Source organism: Pterocles gutturalis, unplaced genomic scaffold (assembly GCF_000699245.1).
Source record: "Pterocles gutturalis isolate BGI_N339 unplaced genomic scaffold, ASM69924v1 scaffold30942, whole genome shotgun sequence".
NCBI classification, from domain to species: domain Eukaryota; kingdom Metazoa; phylum Chordata; class Aves; order Pterocliformes; family Pteroclidae; genus Pterocles; species Pterocles gutturalis.
The window spans coordinates 28,912-49,573 of NW_010113777.1; the positions used below are offsets into that span (position 1 = coordinate 28,912).

Genomic DNA, 20,662 nt, shown 5'->3' on the forward strand with positions numbered 1-20,662 from the left:
ACGTAGGTGCACAATGGAACTAGCAAGGCTGCACAGATCGGAGGTGACTGGATTGTTTAAACACAGCATGTTGCAATCTGGATTGCTGTTTAAAGCATCTGCTTGCAGACCCATCATGTGAAAGGAACAGGCCTCTAGTGCGGTGAGTTTCCATGTGATGAAACTTGATTTTAAATAATTATGTTTCTTCTGAGTGACATCATTAAATCACCATTTTCTTTAGGAAAAAAAATATTCTGTTATTAGTTACTTTATATAGTTAACTGTAAAGTCTGCTTTGACTTCCAATACTCACACTTTTTCTGAATGTTTAGATCACTCGTGTCTTTATTCAAGCTTCTACCAACTTCATCTTCTTGGCAGTGCTTGTTAGCAAGTTGACTTTGGATATAGTATATCGAGTTTTTCCGTTTGTCTAGCCATGTGAACAATGCCTGTAGCAGTACCATATACAGTGTGGCACAGGCAGGTGGAGCACAGGCAGTCTTACCACAGATCCTGGATGGGACCAGCGTTCATGGCATCACGCAGATTACCTTGATGAGTCAAACCATCAATGCTCGCTGCTTTTCCAATCAACCTTGCCGCAATTCTAGATGAGAGCACTGAAAATACATCATATTCAAGTAGCTCTTTCAAGACATGTTTTAGTGTACAGTCAGATGCCAAATGCTAGTATCTCTTAACAGCACAAGCAGAGCCCTTTTCTTTCAACTGTAATATACAGGACAATGCCTTCCTTACAAGCAGACCTTTGATTTTCTACGTTGGACCACTGTAGTGTATTACATAGTGACAGTAACATGCCTGTGGCTTTCCCTTCTTGTTAAAAGTGAAAAAGGTGAGGTCCCAGAGAACAGCAGTGCAAATCCCGGGATGTCAGACTAACACTGGCCACTGACAGCATCTGCTGCATTGAAGGAAATCTGCGTGGGGCTCATCTGCTGCAGCTGAGGCATCCTTGCTTCCAGTGGCTTGTCGCTCACTGACTGCATCGTCTGGTTCCTCTTCCGCAGCATCTGTCCGATCCCCATCATGGGGAATCTGCCTCTGCTTTTAACACAGTTAGGGCTGCCCAAGGGGTTGTTGGAAACCAGCTGAGTAGGGGACACCGCTTCTTCCTTTGCCAGATATGCTTTTTCTTCATACGTGAAAGAGACTTGGGTGGGGTGGACAGGGGATGTACTCCCTGGCTGAAAAAGCGGGGATAGTGTCCTTTCACTTGAGCTTTTATAAGGGAAATTCATTGGCGAACCTAAAATCCTGTATTGATGAGAGGGGGAAACCTGATCTATTTGGTCCTCTCTGTCAACCGACTCAAAGGAGTGCACAATATTCAGGATGAGAGGAGAGTCCTTTGCCCGGCCCCCAACCCGGGCTGGCTCCTGCTGTGGGGAATCCTGCCTCTTGAGGAGCCGAGGGGTTCTGGGGGGTGGCTGCTGGACTTCGAGGTACTCCAGGGAGCTGGAAGTGACGCAGCCCGTCTTGGTGGCCAGGGGTTCGTGGAAAGGGCTTACCCCACCACTGGATTCTGCAAAGCAATCAGAAAAGGAACCAGAAGAGCAGATTGCATTTAATAGCACTGCTTTCTCTGCCTTGCGTCAGACAGAGTCCGACATCACCTTTAACAGATTTTAGAAGAGCGTGACAAATGCCCTAGCTAAAACAAATGGTCTTAGGGATATACTCAGAACCTAATTCCCTGACTCTCATTTGATACTTACGTAGTTGTTTCATGGGTAATTTATCTGCCACTTCCCTCAAAGGCAGGAAGAGTGCTTAAACTGAGTAAGACAAGGACATGAAATAGAAAACCACAGATGTCTTCAGCTGTTTGTATTAATTATATCCTTTAAGGCCATGTCTGAAAAATCTCACATTTCTCCTTTCTTAGCACAACTTTGCATGTTTTCTACGAGGTCTGTGTACTGTATTCACTGACATACCTCGAGACACAGGGGACAGCTACGAGTTAATCCCTAATGTCTTTCCTTGCATTTTGGAACAAAATCTGTTCTTGGTTTCACACATGTAAATATGGAGTAGCTGCACCGGCCAGATTCAGGCTGTTACAGTTGGAACAGATTTGCTGCATTGACTTCAGTGAAAAGCTTCTTCCAGCAAGGATCGAATATAAATGGAACAATGTTTGCAGGATTTGGCCCAATAAAACAAAATAGCTCGTGGAGGAGATCTGCTCAGTTTCTACATGATGCTGGCACTCGCTTATGCCAAGCTAGTCGCAAGAAAACACATTTTGCTGCCTGTATGGAAAGCTGCCCAAGGAGCCTGCTCTGCTAGGTTCCCCCTAATTGAAAGAATAGAGGACCGGCAGCTGATCACTGTCCATGAGTTCCCTCAGTCTCAAACCATCTAAAAGGGAGATAAAGTAATTTAGGTCTGCCAGGCCTCAGGTCACAGCCACAAGTCTCACATGTATTTCTTTTGAAAGGGATGTTCTTGGCAGGGGTTGAGACCTGAATGGATGTATGGGATGAAATCACTTGCATTAAGAGTTGTCTGGGAAAAGCAGACCAGGTTTAATCTGACCAGTTTTTTTCTAAAACTGGTAAAAATTATTTGACCACTTCAATTTAAGAAATGTCAAAACACGTTTTCCATAAGCAGTGAAATGCTTTAGCTGAGACCTGAATGATTTTCAGGTTTCAGTTCAAAAAAGAAAGGAGAAACCTACAGAGGAAAAAAAAAAATTAACTAGGTTTACTTCCCCCTGTGCCTCCCTCCCAAAAGGAACAACACATCTGAACAAAATAAGCATTTAAAAATGTTTTTTATATTTTTCACAAAAAGTATTTCCCATTTCTGACCAGTTCTCTGGACTACTGCTAGCTTGTAGCAGAGGTGTCTGTGCCACTGGATGAACACCATTTTGACATTTTTTTCAGGTAGAAAGCATCATATGATAAACTACCAAGTCACGAGAAAGCATGAAACCACCACAAGCCACCACTCTAAATAACCCTCTGACACCACAGTAAACATTTTACATCACCATATTTCCCCCCACTGCTCTGTAGCGACCTTCCCTCGTTTAGTTCCTTCATTTATCAACCAACTACATCACCTGCTTCTCAATGTCTCCCATCTAGTGACACCCCATTTTCCCTGCTGACTCCCCTTTCCCTCCACTCCTTTCTTCCTCCTCCTTTTGTGAGCAGCTGTCACCCATCCCTCGCAGGCTGCCTCCTACCCTGCGTGATTAATGCTCTGCTCTCCTCCGGTTGTATTGTCTTTTCCTTTCTCCATTAATGCTTTCCCCCCCCTCTTTTGCTGCCTGAAATTTGCTGGGGTTGCCAGTCCCACCCACATTTCCTCTCAGCTGCCTATTTCCCCTTCCTCCACCATCAGCTGCTGCACACTGCTTCTCCCAGGGATGCCACCGTTACTGGCACTCTCCTCGGGGTCAGGGATTTCTTTCCCATGCTGCCCCTTAGGCCCCTCTTAGCAAAACGCATTCACCGGTAGGAAGAAGCGTCTCTACCGGCTTTGGTTTGTCAGTAATCTGGGGTGGGTGTTGATGCTTTCAAAGTGCCAGTGTGAAGCGCAGATGATTTTGTATAAGTACATATAAATAGCGAAAGAAATGGGTTTTTTAAACACTGTGGGAATTCTGTCAAATAAAAGGAGGAGTAAAAGTGAGGATTCATGGCTGCTGAACATCGTCATGGTTTCCTCTGGATGTTTCGTTCAATATTTGACTATGTTATCCAGTCCTCTTTCATATACCACCTCCAGAGCAGACAGTGAATGCAAGCCCACGACAATTTACTAACAAACACAACACACAAGATGCTCTGATTAATGCCATGCATGCCAAGACACACACACGTGCACAGGGACACACAACTGGTATTTCTCCCACTGACCTTTTTCTGGACCTCCAGTCTTGGTGACTTTCCGGTCCTTCAGCAGAGCCTTGGTGTTCTGTATCTGTGAGATAAGACAGGAAGAAGGCTGTCTATATGAAACTGGACTTTTCTCAGTTTTCTTTGGGAGCTGACGGTGAAGAATCTCCCCTTTCTTTTCTTGTTCTTTGAGTTTTTTGTCCTTTAAGTTGCAAAACAAACAAGAACAATTTGGTTTACTTAAGGGAAGTTTAAACGACCCCCAGACTTATAAGCACACCACTTACTGAAGACGAATTAAAAAACTACACATTTACAAGGAACTTATCCTGGTTACTCAAAATAACTAAATCTTCCATGTCTCATTTTCCTTGGATCTGTTTGACATGATTTCATGGCTCCCATCTGCTCCGACATTCATGCAGTGTGAAAGTTGGTTTTGGAAAATTAAAGGAAAAGGAAAGCTTTCTCTTTGGAGACCATTTGTCCTAGGAGACCTTGTCGGAGCAAGCAGATACAGGTTTGTGCTCCTCCATACCTGAAATCTGCCTCCCTATTTAAGGACTGAAAAAAGGTCTTTGATTTCTTGTTACTGCACTTCCTCTGACATTTGTAAAGGTGAGCTGCAAAGCTTTAAAGAAGTTTCAACCCTTTGAGTCATTTATCTTCTGTCCAAACAAGATCCAGAGGAATACAGCCCTTGCTTTTACAGCATCTCTGTAACTGCACAAGACATGGAGGGGGACAAAACTACTGACCTAACCCTGCGCTGAGCCCGAACTGCTTTTTGTCATGAGGAAGGCAGCTGAACGTGGGATTGTGAGCGCATACGTCCCAAAAGATAGGTTTGATCTTCAGTGATAACAGAGGAAAACCAGAACCTGGGACTGGGACTTTGAAGGGGAATCCAATTTTCAAAGCACTGTTTTACAGTGAAAATTCATTGTATCTTTTTTCAACACGAATCACAAGATTCTGCAAGCTGCCTAACACTCATTACTTGCCACTGATATCAGGGTGAGCTAAAAGTCTTGTTTCACATCTAAAAATCAGGCATCAAATTTGTGGCTTTGTTTTGCTACCCCTCAAAGGGTTCAAGGATCTCCTGTGTCTCTGGAACAAAGCTGTGTGGTCTGGTTTGAGATGCCAATCTCAAAGAAGTGTGGCTTTTGGTTGCTTTGGGGTTGTTTCTGTGGTTGTAATTCTCATTTAAGCAACATGTTTTGCTGTGTCTTATCAAAAAGTCACTGTAAGTACAAGTCTTTTTTTAAAAATGCAGGAAAGTTCCTTCAACCAGTTATGTGCTAGAGCCTGTAATTTGTCTGATAATTATGCACTGCCCAAAGGGCTGGCTCTCCTGATGATTTTCTTTTGAAAGTCCGTTGACATGAAGTCTTTTGAAACCGTCAAATGCAAAGTAATGCACATACATGTGAGAGAGGGAAAGAAAGACCCAGAAGACAACTTGGGTTCTCTTGAGCCACTGAACATCTCTGGAAACATAGTAAGACACCTAAGAGGAAAATAACTGGACTGTACTCGTTATGATCATTCCCAGCTCAGACAGAGTCCAGCTCCCCGCACAGATGGTGTCTGGGCACTGCTGGGCTCATTAATCTTAATTTTCAGAAGTTACAAAGTCAGAAGGAAGAGCTTCAGTGAATCATGAACTAGAGTTTTTAGTTTTATTACAGAAGTGGTTAGGTGACTTGGGAGAGCAAGAACCAGAGACCCTCTGTCAGCTCCTCCCCGTCTTCACCTCAGTCTCCCTTTGTGCATGTGTTTTTGTTCCCGGCCTTCTCTCCATCCATCCCTTATTGCCTCCAACTTCTTTCCCTTTACCTAGATAAAGCTGGCTAACCCTTCCACTGAAACAAACCAACGCATTATGGAGGCATCATCGCTTTGCTTACGTGATACCTCTTCATTCACCCAATGTCTTCCCCCTTGCCTTTACAAGCTGTAAACCCCTCTAGCACAGAGTGTTTATTCCTCCCTGCCCATGCTGTGCTTGGAACAATACAACATCTGATCAGTCCCAGGAACTATCTTGGCGAGCAGAGTCACTACTGACAATGATGAAGTAATAACAACAGTCATAACAACAATAGCAATAATAATAATGCTGTGTGAATAGCACCCGGTGACAATAGTCAGTGGGAGCTCTACAGTTAATTTTGAGCCCACCACACTATTTTTCCTCTCAAGACTCAGCAACTCTGCTGCCAAGTTCAGCAGAGACTGGGCTCTACCGAGTATCTTTTTTTAAAGGTACTTGTGAGGATGAGACCAAGTGGTGACTATATTAAGCCTAAAGGAGCCGATCGAGATTGTTAGCAGCTTTCTGTTATTCTGGATAGGTGAGGAAAGAATTTGCATGTCGGTTGCTGCAGCATCTGTCAGAATGCAGGACGTTTCAAGGCTGCAATATTTTTAGCCCAATGGTGCAAGAGCCAAGCTGCATCTCCTCACTGCTCTGCTCTGAGACATCTGGCAAGTGCCCCTGACTTTACCTTCACATTGCTGTAATGTTTTATAAGCAACAGTAACACAATTAAATCATCCATGAAAAAGCAAATTCACTTATCTGGTGTTAGCAATTAATTACTTCACCCTGGATGAACGTTGCAAATAGTCTTATAAGTATATTTAAAACTTACTAACACTGTTTCTCCTAGACGATGGTTGTAAGAAGGGAAATTACCAAAATCCTAAACTCCCAAGACACCACATACTATTATATTTTAAAAGGAAAGGAAGATTTCCTTCAGGGGAGTTATAAAAGTTGCTCTTCACTGTACCGTGCACAGCCATGTAATGGCACACTGTCACACAATGCAAGAGTTGTGCCGGTATGTTATACTTGAATAGGTTTGGCATTACATCATCCTCTGCTATTTCCTGTCCTGACCTTGACCTTAAAACTTACTTTTAGTCCCAGCAATGGATTTGAAAGGAAGATAAAGTGTATTTGCATTGGCTATGTCTGAAATGGTGATAGGACAACGACACAAGTTCTAAAAAACTGCAAATTCCCCAAGTCTGAGCCCACTGGCTACCTGTGGGAGGCAGGTATCCCAAGCGCTGGTCCCCTGGACTCACAGCGGGGGGGGCTGGCATGACCACTGCCTGTGTGCCCCACTGCCTGCCCCAGCAACTGGCAGTGCTGCTGGCAGGCAGCCCCCTGCCTGAGGCAAAGTCCTTATTTCACATCGGAATAAATTGGATCGGCTGCTGAAGCTGAAGCTGACCAGCTCTCCTCTCCCTGCTATTCCCATGGCAACGCACAGCAACACTCTCTGTGCAGTGTCTGCCTAGGGACCAGTGTCTCCCAGTTCCCCTCTGGAAATGGGAGGTGATAAGGGGACTCTTATCTACAGCTTATGAACCCGCCTGAGCTTACAAAATTCCTACCCCTGAGTCCTGGTGGCACTCACTGATCCCAGCAGCATGAGCTAGACACTACCAGGGCTGTGTTCCCATCCACATGAAGGCATTTTAGGAAAGATGTCTGCCATAGGTACAAGTGGCAGTAGCATCCCAGGGTCTGTATTCACCCATGTGTGCTGCTACAACTGTCCTGGTGCAGGAAAGGTAACACAATCCCCTTGTGTAAATACACCTAAAGTGATATAAAAAATGCTTTATACTCGGCTATGACCATGCAGAAAGAGAATGTACTGTATTATTATAATGGTGTCTGCACTGTGATTCCATCAAGGTAACTATTTCAAGAAAGAAATGACACCCCCTCATCCTCTAAATAGCTCCACTTTGAGTGCAGGAGAGGCTTCGGAGGGAGCCTTTATCCCTAAGCATGCCTAGAAACCAAACTGGGGTCATACAGTGGTGCTACCGTTAATTTTCAATTATCCTTACAGAAGCCAAACATCAGTTCCCCTCTAGAGGTATGGGGATTTCAGAGCCACCACCAAACCAGACCATGCATTTCTCTCTCAGCTACAAGCAGGTGCACAGGCAGGCCTTGCTAAAGCCTCCCTTGCACAGGGTAGGTATGCAGAAGATCTAAGCTAATGCCTGGATGGCCCATGGTTCTCAGTCACTGCACAGAGTAATGACACCAGCAGCTGGAAGAAGCTGGCCCGGAGAGCGCTGGGATGTACCATCTGTAGTGTTCACCTCCAGATACCTGCCTGTGTTTCCAGAGGAAAGTTGCTCTGCAACAGCCTGAAGTGAGCTGTCAAAGAGTGTTTTGAAATATTATATTCATTGAGTCTACCCACTGCTGATACATTTTAAGTAAGGTGGTTTTTGATTTATGTAAGAAAAGAATGATAAGTACTTTGCCCTTATATTTCCATCTGGCTTGCAGTTCACCTTGTCTGGCAAGCAGCCTTTAAAATAAACAAAACCAGCCATGATACGAATCAGATCATCAGTCCAGTGCTGAAGAGCAGCTTTTGAAATAGGTAGATTCTTCAAGAATACTGCTCTTTGTGTTGGTAGGTAAAACTTGAACAGCTCATATTACTCTTGTCATTTTAGTGCTTGGCAAAGAATCAGCCAGGGAAGAAAAATCCAGCCATGAGAAGACTACTGTTACCTGATATGTATTCTTTTAATACAAACCACCTTTTCTATTCACAGGCAAAAAGACTGGAGGCTGACAGAGCAAAAGGTAACCTGGTTAAATCTTTTCTCCAGCTGAGGGAAGTCCTGCATGGTGCAGTGGGCTAGTTCTGCATCACTTCTGCTAAGAAGCAAAATTATACTAACTTGGGCAGAGTTTTGTGCTAATACAGTTTCATCATTTCTTGAAGTCAAGCCAGGGTTGGCCCAGGGCACCAGGAATTCCAGCTGACCAGGAAGGGTCACCCTGGCTGTCTCTCAGCTCTCTGCCCTACACCACACCAAGGTCTTGAGACTCAAGACAACACAGTTACAGTCTTCTTACACCACCAGCAACTTGCATGCCACAGAATGAAACTACGGAGCCCCCTGAAGAAGTTTGTATTATTTTGCTAAACAGAGCATTTAAAACTTTCATTTTCTTCAGGAAAGCTGAAAGTGACCTTTAAACTTCCACCCTAGGGGGTTGCTATTTGTTCCCTTGAAAATAAATTGACGGATTTGTCCTGCACAGGCAAGACCATAGGTCTTCCTTTTCTCCACAGGTCCAGAAACCCATTGCCTTAATCACAATCACCAGGGACCCTCAAATTCAGTCTTCTTTCAAAGTACCTTAATGAGCTTTACTTAGCTTTACCTCATAGGAGTCTTTATTTGCCTTGTATTTTTCTATCTGGTATAGTTGGTTCTTGTGGCAAATACTGTCCTGGCCTTCAGACTTCTGCGGAGAGAGAAACACAGAAAAGTAAAGTATGTAAGATAATTAGAGAAAACAAACGTTCAGTTACTGCTTAATGGACCATATCTGCTCTTGGCATTCAGTGAAGGTACATCAGCTTATAGAGATGCTGAGTCTGGTCCATTACATTTTAAACATCATTGATGGCATCATCATTAAAAAAAGCTTGTAAAAGAACTGAGAAGAGAAAAAACTGAGAAGCTGTGGTCAGATCAGAGGCTGTTGGGGATAATTTCTCTAAGAAGCAAATACATTAAGAAGAAAACTCCATACAACCCACCCTCCTGCCCATGCAGTCAACATAGGAGCCTACAGACCCTCAACTAGTTAAGACTCCTCACTGGACCCACAGGTGGCTATGGGGAGAGGTGAAGGCAAGAGAGCATACAGCTTGTATTTGTGCACCATCCACATCCTAGCATTCCAGCAAGTACCATGCAGAACATGGCTAGAGAGCTCAGATCTCTCGGATGTACAAGGAGGGATGACGTGGCAGCAGGCTTCTGCCCTAGAGAAAGCTGCTGTGCAAACCCGTCAGTGGCGTTTCTGACCCCTAAGCCATACTCAGGGGCCAGGAAGGTCAGCAGGATATCAGGAGACTTTATATTCATGTTATTTCTCATGTAAAACTTTCAGTTAAGCCTCCACTTAAAAACTAAATAAAATCTTAATAGCTCTTAAGCTTCCTCTTGATTTCCTGAATCAAGTTACATTGTGTTATTGGTATTTCAAGTGGCAGAATTATCTCAACATATAGACACAGTACGCCACAAGTCACAAGTATGGCTCTGCCTGGAAACAGTTTGCTCTCTACAGGGTAACTGCCAAGCCACAGAAGATCTCCTATGGAAACAGGTACTCATGAGACATAAAGCCAATCAGCAATTATCTTTGCCACTTGGGGAATTCTTATCTGAAATAGTGTTAGTAGCTTGCAAGGAATATGTCCCCTTCATGGTCACTATTACAAAATTAGAAAAAAAACCCCAACAAACAGATAAAGCCTTGAGATCAAATGCCAGCAAGCAGGGAAACTTTTAGCACTTTTTTACCCTCCTTACCCACTTGTCCAAAGAATCGGCATAAAGCAGTACGCACCCTAAGGCTTGCCAAGTAGCGTTCCAGCTTCTTGTTAAGTAAAAAGTAGATGGCAAGTGTGTGACTTGCCCTGTTTGAGAGCACGGTGTTGATGACATCGCTGTTCTTGTAGCCCAGCTTCTCGGTCATATGGAGCAGCACGCTCTGGCTGAGGTCCTCAAGGTGAATCCTGCACAGAGAGAAAGAGACAGAGCACACCACTTGTACCATCCTCCCAGCAACAGAGTCTTGCCAGCCACGCGGTCCATGGCAGAGCATAAAGAAGAGGCCTGACAGGCTCAATAACATGGGAGTGATTAGCTGTGACTATTCATGAGCAGGTATTAAAAGGGCAGACTATTTGGGTACCATGAGCACCACGGGAAGCCGTGACAGCTGAACAAACAGCGCTTTCCCCACCATGTCCCACCCTATCGCGAAATGGCACCGTGATGCTCAGGACACCACTGTTTGTTACCCTACTTCTGACCAGTGATGACCATCAAGATCATCCAACTGATTTTGAAGGAAAAGAGGTAAAATTCAACTCAGATAGTTACATTTTGCTTTCTGAAATTACTCTTTCCTTGTAATCAAACACCAGAGTGTTCAGCTACACTCCTTACCAGTTGCACAACAGCTATGGAATTTCACCCCGGAGAAAGGGGACATACAGGGAGGGTTATTACAGCAGCTCTCAAATTGTAGAACTGCTGCCTTACTCATATCAGTTAAAAGCAGAAGTACAATGCATGTTTATGTATGTGCTCTCTTGTAAAGTCTATAACAGACTTAGCCAAGGTGGGAAATGGAGTACAGCAGCCTTGTGAAAATGGCAAAGCATCTTCTCAGTATAAGTTAAAACCAGATTTTCCAAATAACTCTGCTCCTATTTAGACCTCTAAATGTGCTGGCCAGCTTCCCAGATGTGCCTGTCAACTCCCATCCATCTCCAAAAAAACGCTGGGTTTTGTCTGGTTTCTAAAGGATATTGCTTGCTCCTAATATTGAGCCTAATATCTGTCTAAGGCAACTTAGGGGAGCTTAGGCTGTGGGCTTTTTTACAACGTGCCTTCAAAAGGACCATTCTCTACCCTCCTCACTCCTGCCCTGCTGTACTCCTGTGCTGTGCACCTGTGATGCGAGGAACGCCTGGAGAGCAGCCTGGGTCTGATGCAGAGAAGGGCTTAGACAAGATGTAAAACACAGTCTGGAAAATCTCAAATAACTCTTCTCCTTTATTCGGCGTGCTTATTAACATTCGTTCTGCAGCTAAGGAATGCTTGGGGTTGGTTTTTTTTAAGTTCAAAAGCAAAACTTATCTTGGCCATTACACATTAAAGCACCTAGACAGCAAAATAAATTCAAGCAATTTCCACTTGAAGTGCTCAGCAAAATGGGAAATTTTTGCTTGCCTTCAGGGAATTTCTTTAATAAAAGCAAGCTTGTAAAAAGCCTGGGAGAACATTCTCCTGAAAATGCAGGTTCTCCATTCTTCCGCTCCATGCTCTCCCCTCTTTCTACCAAGTTCTTGTCTTGGGAACAATGGGTGCTACCCCCAAAATGGTAGAAGAGCACTGTAAGAACATAACACAGCTTCTTGCTTGTGTTACAAAAAGCATGATTAAGAGAGGAAGTGATTCCTTGCAAATTCAGCAGTGGATTTTTCAGAACTATTTTGACACATCTTACCCACATCTGCATACTAGCAAAAACGTGGAGAAACTCTGTTGAAGCTGACTCTAGAGGCACCTTCTAAGACAAGCTCAAAAGGAGTCTGGCCATGTCTTTAAATGTTTCAAACTTTATATAGAGTATTTTCCCTATAAGTCTCCAGTCTGAGAAATTCTATGTAGGACAAGCTTGGGGCATCAACTAATTAAACTAAAGAAATAATATCCAAAAAAAGAAGTGAAAGAAAGAACCTGTATGGCTTTTATCCTTTACAGCTTCACATAAAACCCAAGTTTAGACAGGACTATCTACTTTCTCTTGTTTTCACACCACATGATGAGAAAAGCAGTGCAATGAGAAAGAAAGAAAAAAGTAACTGGGTTTTTTTCAATAGCACAGCATAGTATTCCGCACTGACGTTCCCTTTAAAAGTGCTTATAATAGGAAAGGATTATTATAATCACCATATAGATATATACACATGATATATATGCATGCCTTCTCTATAGTTTGGCACTGCATTTTCTTCTCTTCTTCCATTGGATTTGCTTGCCTTTAGGAGGGAATGATTAATGGACACTTCATAAAGAGCACTGCACAGCTATTCTATCTAATAGAGGCCGGCCTCTTTTGTAAGTCACCTACCCAACTGCACCAATGAGCAAACTCTAGAAGGGACACTTCCACCAGAACCTGACTAAAGCCTGACAACTGCAAGCTAACAAGTCAAAAACAGAAGCATGAAGATGCACCTACAAATGCAAAAGAATTGTGAAAGCGCTTTCAAGCAGTATTTCTTTCTTTTTCCTCTTTTCTGTAGATCAGACATACAGAGCAAGAGCATTAAATTACCCATACAGCTCTCAGTTACACTTACATTCACTTAACAGATGCCACGTTTAGTAGATTGATTAGACTCATAATGGCAGTGATTTCATTAGCTTAATGACTCATTCAGTTTACACTTGTTTTCCCTTTCTTTACCATACAATGTTCATATCTACCATACTTCAGTACAGTCCAATGCACCATGGAAACACAGATTTCCTTTTGTTGGACAGCATACATTGCAAATTAACTCAACTGCCCTTAAATTTGGGGCAGTAATGTCGAGATAATGTGCCTGCCTGTTCTCATTCTTAGTCCTTGTGAATCAATTGTTCACAGGGACTATCTTTACATTCTGTCCAAGTAGGTCTGAGGATTACAGGCAGCTAGCCTCACATTTGCCCTCCTGGTTTCAGTGGATGGCTTTAGTGATGCCTCCAGGCATTCAAGCTGCTCAACATCCATCCAACCATATTTTCAGGGTGGGAGACGTGTTATTCTCCTCAAGTCAAAGAACGGCATAGTTACAGTGATTCTCCACAACGCAGTACTTGAAAGTTAAGACTACACCTCTGGAAGGGAAATGCTTGCTGTTGAATTAGGGCACCTCCGTTCCCGCTCAATGCAGAAGGAAAAGGGAGGTGACTTCGGTAGGAGCCAGGACCGTGTGGGCTGCCACATGTAAGCCAGCCGACAGCAACAGCAAAAGGAAAGGTCTCCAAAATTTCCTAAAGGCTGTCCTGAGATTTGGCACTCAAACTGACTTCCTGTGCCCCAATTCAGCAGGCTCAAGCAGTAGCAGCAATCATCACCTGCTTCAGCAGTAAGAGAGGGGTGCTGCAGCTGCCTCTTGGCCCCACAGGGGTTGGACCCACGGCTCTGAAACATACCCTGTTCCTCTGGCTGGCAGTAGAGCAGAGGGCAAAATGAGTGGCAGGCGCTCTTACCAGCAAAGCTATGACCTGGACTGAATGCTGAAAGCTGGCTGTATGCATGGCTTGAGCGTGCCTGTGGGACCGAGTCCTTCAGAGCACCGACACAAAGAGATGACTTGGCTGGCGAACACCAAATCATTTTTGGGTGGAGGACGGTGGTTCAAAAGTTCAGACAAAGGTCAGTCATCACTCCCCAGGCATACGCTACATCTGGTATCTGGCAACTGAGTAAACTGTAGGGAGGAAGTTAGGACTCTTAGGGACTCTCAGTGAGTTAGGACAGGAATTTTGGGGCACTATTAGACTTCAAGCACCAAAATTCAGCTTTAAGTTGCTTTCTTTGCTTTAGTGTTACTTAGGATCTTGGCTTACAAGCTAGTAACTCCTACAGTGAATCCTGGGCAAGTACTACATTGTGTATGAGACACAGCTGGAGGGCTTTGATACGGGAAGGAGGTTTTATCTGATCAAATATAGACATATATTTCTAAGTAAGTTGCCTGTGGCTCCATTTACAGTCACTGGAGAGGAACTCGGATCTCCTGGGCACAAAGTCATCCTATTGCAGAATACAAAAGAAGTCAGATGAAACATTCTGTAAAAAGTGCCCTTACTTTTCTCCAGTGACTGTAATGAGCACCCAGGCTGACTGGCTTGTGTGTGGACTCTGTGTTGCAGGTGTTTAAACTCAACTAAGACTATTTCTAACCAAAATGGAGCATAAGTATCTTTCTTATTCTTTTTCTCTAGATGGATGTCTGACTGGCCGTGAGGTTTGTTATCTATTTGTATATAGTCATGCATTCAGCATTGCACAGGTATTCAACAACCAAAAAAGCAAGATCATTTAACGCTGACCTTTCTCACTACTGTTTGCATATTTACCTAATTCACAAAACCTCATGTATGTATCACAAGTAGGCATAGACTCTACTGTAAAAGTAGCTTAGCTTTACCGACAAACAAGATCATCAGAACTAGTGAACTACCTGTCACTCATATCCATTCCAAGGTCTGGAGCCAATTAATCATATAATCTGCATCCCAGACCACCCTGCAAATAATGCATCATATGCCAGCTTCTAATTTAAGGTATTGTTTTTGACCATTTCAAGCAACACAAATTCAAAGGCCAATCCTAACAACTTTTAGGGTGGAGTCACAAAAGCAATCCCAGAAAATGCAGTGGGATGCTGTCATGCAAGGAATGAAACTGCAACGCCAGTCATTTATGTTTTAATGTATATACACCCTGGCAGGCTTTCTCCCCTCTTTTGCACAGTACCTGTTTGGATATGTGACATTAGGTGGTGCTCTCCCAGGGTAATTCTCATTAAGCCATCGATTTGCGAGCGCCTGCTGGATGTTTGGTCTCTTAGCAGGATCTGGCTCTAGCAGAGATCGTAGAAAGTTTATGGCCGCTGTGAAGAAATCAAGAAAAACAACAGCTATGTCATATGCTTTATGACTTAACACAGTAGCTGAGTTACTACAGGTGTGTAGCCTCGCCAAAAGTATACTAAAAAGGAAAGTTTTCCTTACAGTATGCTCTAATGTCCTTGAGAAAAAAGAAAAACCCTGATAAGGGATTAGTAAGTAAAATAAACAAGAATTTATAGTCACAATGATTTATAGAGTCATAAAGGAGAGAAGAACAAGCACCTTTTGTTTCAGAGCTTGCTTGAAGTTTCTGAGCAGGTCAGCCAAAATTTAACTTTGTATGAGGACAAGAGGCTGGAGTCAGGTCAGAGACAAAAAACTTGATCTGTGTTTAAAGTAGAAGGAGGTGGACTGGAGGTGAGTGGAGGGGAGGCATGCAAGGCTGGGAGGCAAGACATGGAGAATCGGGCATACTTTGACATTGTAAGGACAAATTCCCTCCTGGCTTCCATCCAATCTACAGTCATTTGCAGGAGGTTCCAGCCAAATTAAAAGAGTACAGTGAAATTAATAGGCTTTATTCTATTTTCAGATACTGAACCTTCAACTTTCAGTGACATTCAACCATTCTTCAGGAATTTCTGTCAAAAACCTTCAAAAGTATTTCTCTGATATTTTTAAGTCATGTGCTTCTTATAGGGTTAGGAACAATGAAATTGATTTGCTTAAAGACTCACAAGAAGTGCCTATCTGAGCAGAAAATAAACTATGTTTTAAATAGGTCTGGTCTTTATTCCTCAAATTATCAAGGCTAGATTCAGTTTATCAGCTACAAGATAGTAAAGAGTTAACTATGTCCTCTACAATTCCCTTCACGAAAGATAAAGAAACGTAATCCTGGGAAAACCAAGATCGGAATTATTCTGTAGAGGAGATAGAGTCAAGTGAGATGATGCCAAACGAGTCCTGAATGAAGTCAAAGGCAAGCAAGAGGCAGAAGTGACGGCTGTGGCACAGTTTCCTCCAGGTCAGATGGGCAGGACCTTGGGCGCTTTTTTCCACCTCCTTCCACAGCAGAGCTGCAGTTTGTCTCCTATGCTTTCCTGAGCGTGCTGTGTCTACTCGTCTCCTTACTAGTGCAGCACAGGACCACCATGGCAGGGGACGGTGTCTTCTGGGATGTGTCCTCTGAGTAAGCCACAGCACAGCCTTGCCAACACAGCTACTTCAGCTCAGCGCAGGCAAACCAAACGCCTCAAAGGCTTGTGTGACAAGGTAGATCAAACTGGATGTGCTAACATCTCAATACCAGAAAACTAGGAAATTATGAGCCAGTCCTCCTGTTTGGCTTCATAGGCATTTGGTTTCACCACCACAGCATGCTCATGCGGCACCACGCTGTCCCGTTCTGAAGCAGAGTGGCTGCGATAGCTCTTCTCCACCTCCTCCTCATGTAAATAGAATACAGTGAAACCCTCTTGAATTCCTGTCCCCATGTGCAATTTAAGGAGAATAACACGCCTGCCAGTGAGGCCACGATGCCCTCACTTCAAAAGGGCATAAACATTAACCTAGGCACAGCGCCACTGCCCTTCACAGGTTCTCCTCTACAAGACTGCTGCCCTCCTTCATGTTTGCCTGGCCATGCCCCTCCAAGCACTTTTATCACCCCAAGCCCACCCATATCACCCCCAACCTGCAGCACAGGATGGGACTGCTGGGCTGATGTGCCAGGACAGGGTGGCGGATGAGGGAAGGAGGGTTTCACCTCAAATAAATCAGCGTTAGGCCTGATGGGTGCCAACTCCTAACAGCTTGGGTAACCTCTGCGTTCAACATCCTGCAAAAATCAAGCATCAGCTGGAGAGTGCCCTGAAAGGCTACCAGTTTCAATTAAGGCATACCATCAAAAAGTTTATATTTGGAAGAGAGCGAGCTATGGTTATATACTGGTTTAGCTAGGCATCGGCTGGGTTTTTTCTAAGCTCTCTCTTCACAAATCACTGACTTATGTGAGATATTTTACTTAAATCCTTCCCATCATTTTTGTGATTTTCCTGCAACACCAATACTGCAGAAGCAGCAGGAAAAGCCTACATCCACGTTCACAAACCTCCTGCAAGCTGATGCTACAACTGCTCTCTGCATGCCCTGAGCACTCCTCGTCATGCCTCTCAGGTGCAGAACCCTCCATTACGGCAATAAACAACCCCCTTGTTCTTCCATTTCATCTCCTCTCTCTTCAGTACTTCCCTCATCTCTGTGCTAGAAGCTGCATGCATCCCACGTGCTCAGGGTGAAATAAATAACCCCTCCTCAAACCAACACCACCCGCCTCCGTCGCCACCACCCTCAATCCCCAAATCAGCTAACATCTCCTTAAAAAATCTTAATTTCCCCCCACTTTGGCAAAAGGCAGACTAATTAAATAAGGCTTGTGAAGCAGCACAGACATCAACAGATCCAGACCAGGAGAAACTAATTTTGGAGAGAAGATCCCCCCCAGGAGCTCCCCATCTGCCTAGACCTGGGCAATGTAGAGGAGGTGAGGAACAGCACCTTGGCTGATTTGAGCTGTGGGATGGTATGAGGAGGAGAGAAGCCTTTTCCAGTTAGTTCTGCAGTGGTGGGACAGCAAAGTTAATACCCCAGGAAGCAAACACAAAGCTGTCCAATCGGTTTTTGGACCCATCGTGCCTGAAGCCATTTTTCCTGGTGCATCAAGTAGGCTGGTGAACAAATGGCTCCACAAACCACCCAGCCAGGGCCTCGTAACGCGAGGCCTCGATTACGACGAGCTCGAGAACAGCAGTAATGCCATTAGCTGGTGACCTGCACTCAGTGGAATTCTGTTCCCAGGGTGTAATTTTGGGGCAAACTTTGCTCTTTTGACAAATGACAGACCAGCATCATGAGAAACTACATTTGTCTCTTAACACCCTTGGGCATGCTGAGCTCAGTGATGACCAGGAACAGAGCGTGCTTCAGGTGGGGGTTACAAGACCTCTGCTGTCTTCATTTTCCTTGTCATGAACAAAACCAGCTTAGTGTGTTGCTCACACTGTGAGCTGTGGTTAAACTGAGGTGTATGGGCGTTGCTTAAAACACCAGAGGGAGAAAATGCAGTGAGGTCATTTCACAGGCCGCGAGCGAGCTCCACCTAATAAAATCCTTCCTCCAAACTACAGACACAGATAGAAGATGGCCTTCCTTCTAGTCTTCACTTCATTTCTCTGCTCCAGAAGGAAAACCATGAACACACAGAAGCGGTAAGTCGAGGGAAAAAAAGGAATGTGTGTAAGGTGAATACCAAATTCCTGAGCAACTGAACTCTGCTCACCTAAAATCAATGATGAGGTACCTATGTTGTTTAAGAAACTTAATGAAAAATGGCTTCCTAAATGGGAAAATCAAACACTAACTCCAAATTTTCCCTGTTGCTACACAGTTGCTTTGGGTGCTCATGGTCACCCAACATTTTAACTAATGCAAATAAAATATACTCTCAGTAATAAGACTGGCTACAGCGGGACTGCGCATTCAGCAACGATGAAATTAAATATTGAAGGACAACATACTGAGCAAGCAAAACAGTCTTCTGCAAAAAAATCTCTTTTCTACTCTCTATGTGAATTTACAGAAAAAGAAAACCTGATTAAAGAAAAAGATCGATAAACCTAAGAAGTTAACAAACACAACAATTCGCAGACCAGAGGAGCAGAGTTTCTACCTACTGACCCAAAGCCGAACCGTGGCAAGAACAAATGTCATCTTAAATCACAGTCTGCCATGTCACTGAATGTGCCCACCTGTCAACTTAGATCAAGAACCGATGCGTACCTTTGTTCACAGTGAGTAAAGGTTAACATGTTTAAATCTGTTCCATTAATTTGCCATCATCTCTGAAAGTTCAAGCTGATATAGTTCTCACAGAATAAACAAAATACCGTTTTCACTGGAGACCATGGTGTCAGTGAGCTACAAATTTTACAGAGATGGATTTGCAAAAAAATTTCATCTCCATTATAAAATGGTAGGATGAATAAAAGAGTAAAATGAAACTTCTCAAAGCAATGTTATCCTTTTTTGCTACGCAGGGTCTGGTCTTCTACAGGCTTTTTGTGGGTGATTCAGCTATTAACATGAGTTATCCCAGTGCAGTCAGTGAAATCTCCCATTTAAAGATGACTGAAAGGAAACAATGATTGGAGAAACAGTCTATTGTTTCAAAGACTCTACACAGCTGCCATGTAACTGCTCTTTATTGGTAAAAGCCTCACTCTGGGAGGTAAGTTTGGTAATTTTTTTGCCAAAATTGGAAAATGTTCACTACGACATGCAAGTCCCTGAATTCAAGAGTCACTTTGCAATTGATGCAGGATTTGGCATCTAGATCAGTACAGTATGAAGCAGTCAGTATAATCTTTCTTTTAATTTACTCAGTGGGGCTTTAGAGTGTGTGCTAGAATGTTAAAATACCCACTGTGTGCAACTGAATCCTAACAGGAAGCCTCCAGAATGGAAATACCAAACACTCTGATTGCATCAAAAAGACTGCAAGAGTTGCAGCAGCCCAGCTCACTTGTAAACCTACCACTTTACAACATGCCAGCAATTTGAACTGCTGGCAGGAAAAGCGTACTTCATACAGATGCTGAGTGAACAAGGTACAACATACCCCACCTAATCCATGGATAACCTGTGTCAGAAAACCCTTAACTACCTACTTCTTCCGTAGGCAGGTAAATCTGCACTTGAAGAATTCACCTTGTGACACAACTTCTCCTATCCCCCATGGCAATGGTTGCTATCCCTAGTGTACTGAGTGAAAATGTATGCTCTGTTACCATTTTTCTATTTGCAATCTTTTAATTTTATTGAATGTCCCTTGTAAACAGGCTGCCAGATAAGGAGAACGTGATCAACATGATCAACAAATTTAGCATACAAAAATAAAACCTAACTACAAAACAGAGTTTGTTCCAAATGCTGACAATGGTCTTGCTATAAGCTAGAAAATTATTCTGTTGCCTAGTGACACGGCTTTGAAGCAGGAATTAATATTTCTAATACTAATACATCAACAATTTTGCATTTTGTGAACACACAAAGGTTATCACAGGCCACGGTCCCAAAATATCTTTCTGTATGCATGTCATTATTCCGTAACAAATGTGAGGTCATTCAAGGTAGCTTATCCCTCAGCCTTAGTCATGAAAACGCCCAGGAATTAGTTATTGCAAAATAATGTGTTCATGCATCCGTACCCTATGCTAAAATTTTCTGCATGTGCAAAACTGACCAATTACCTACCAAAGCAATTTCACAAATCTTCACAGACTTGTTCCTCTCAAAGCACAACTTGGTGCTTCTCCAGCTTACATACAGAAGCCAAAGCAAAAGAGTTACACTACAGCAACTGCTGCAGATCTTTTGGAGACTAAAATGAAAAAAAAAGAGTATTTTTTCCCAATTAGCATGCCATGTTGGCAGTATGACTCACAATCCATAATTCAACACAATGGTTCTTACCAACTGGATCTGAACAGGTCTCAGCACACCCCCTTGATTAC

The 20,662-nt window shown here is 43.5% G+C and overlaps 1 protein-coding gene across 1 annotated transcript in view; it reads right to left on the reverse strand.

Annotated features, from left to right (window-relative positions):
* Positions 1-884: 884 nt before the first annotated feature.
* HUNK (hormonally up-regulated Neu-associated kinase) overlaps positions 885-20,662 on the reverse strand; it is a 37,777-nt gene continuing 17,999 nt past the window's right edge. The window contains exons 6-10 of the mRNA XM_010074628.1: positions 14,995-15,130; positions 10,294-10,462; positions 9,094-9,177; positions 3,888-3,951; positions 885-1,531 (exon numbers count right to left, since the gene is read on the reverse strand). Of these exons, the coding sequence (XP_010072930.1) occupies positions 885-1,531; positions 3,888-3,951; positions 9,094-9,177; positions 10,294-10,462; positions 14,995-15,130 (1,100 nt within the window). The remainder of the gene's footprint in view (positions 1,532-3,887; positions 3,952-9,093; positions 9,178-10,293; positions 10,463-14,994; positions 15,131-20,662) is intronic.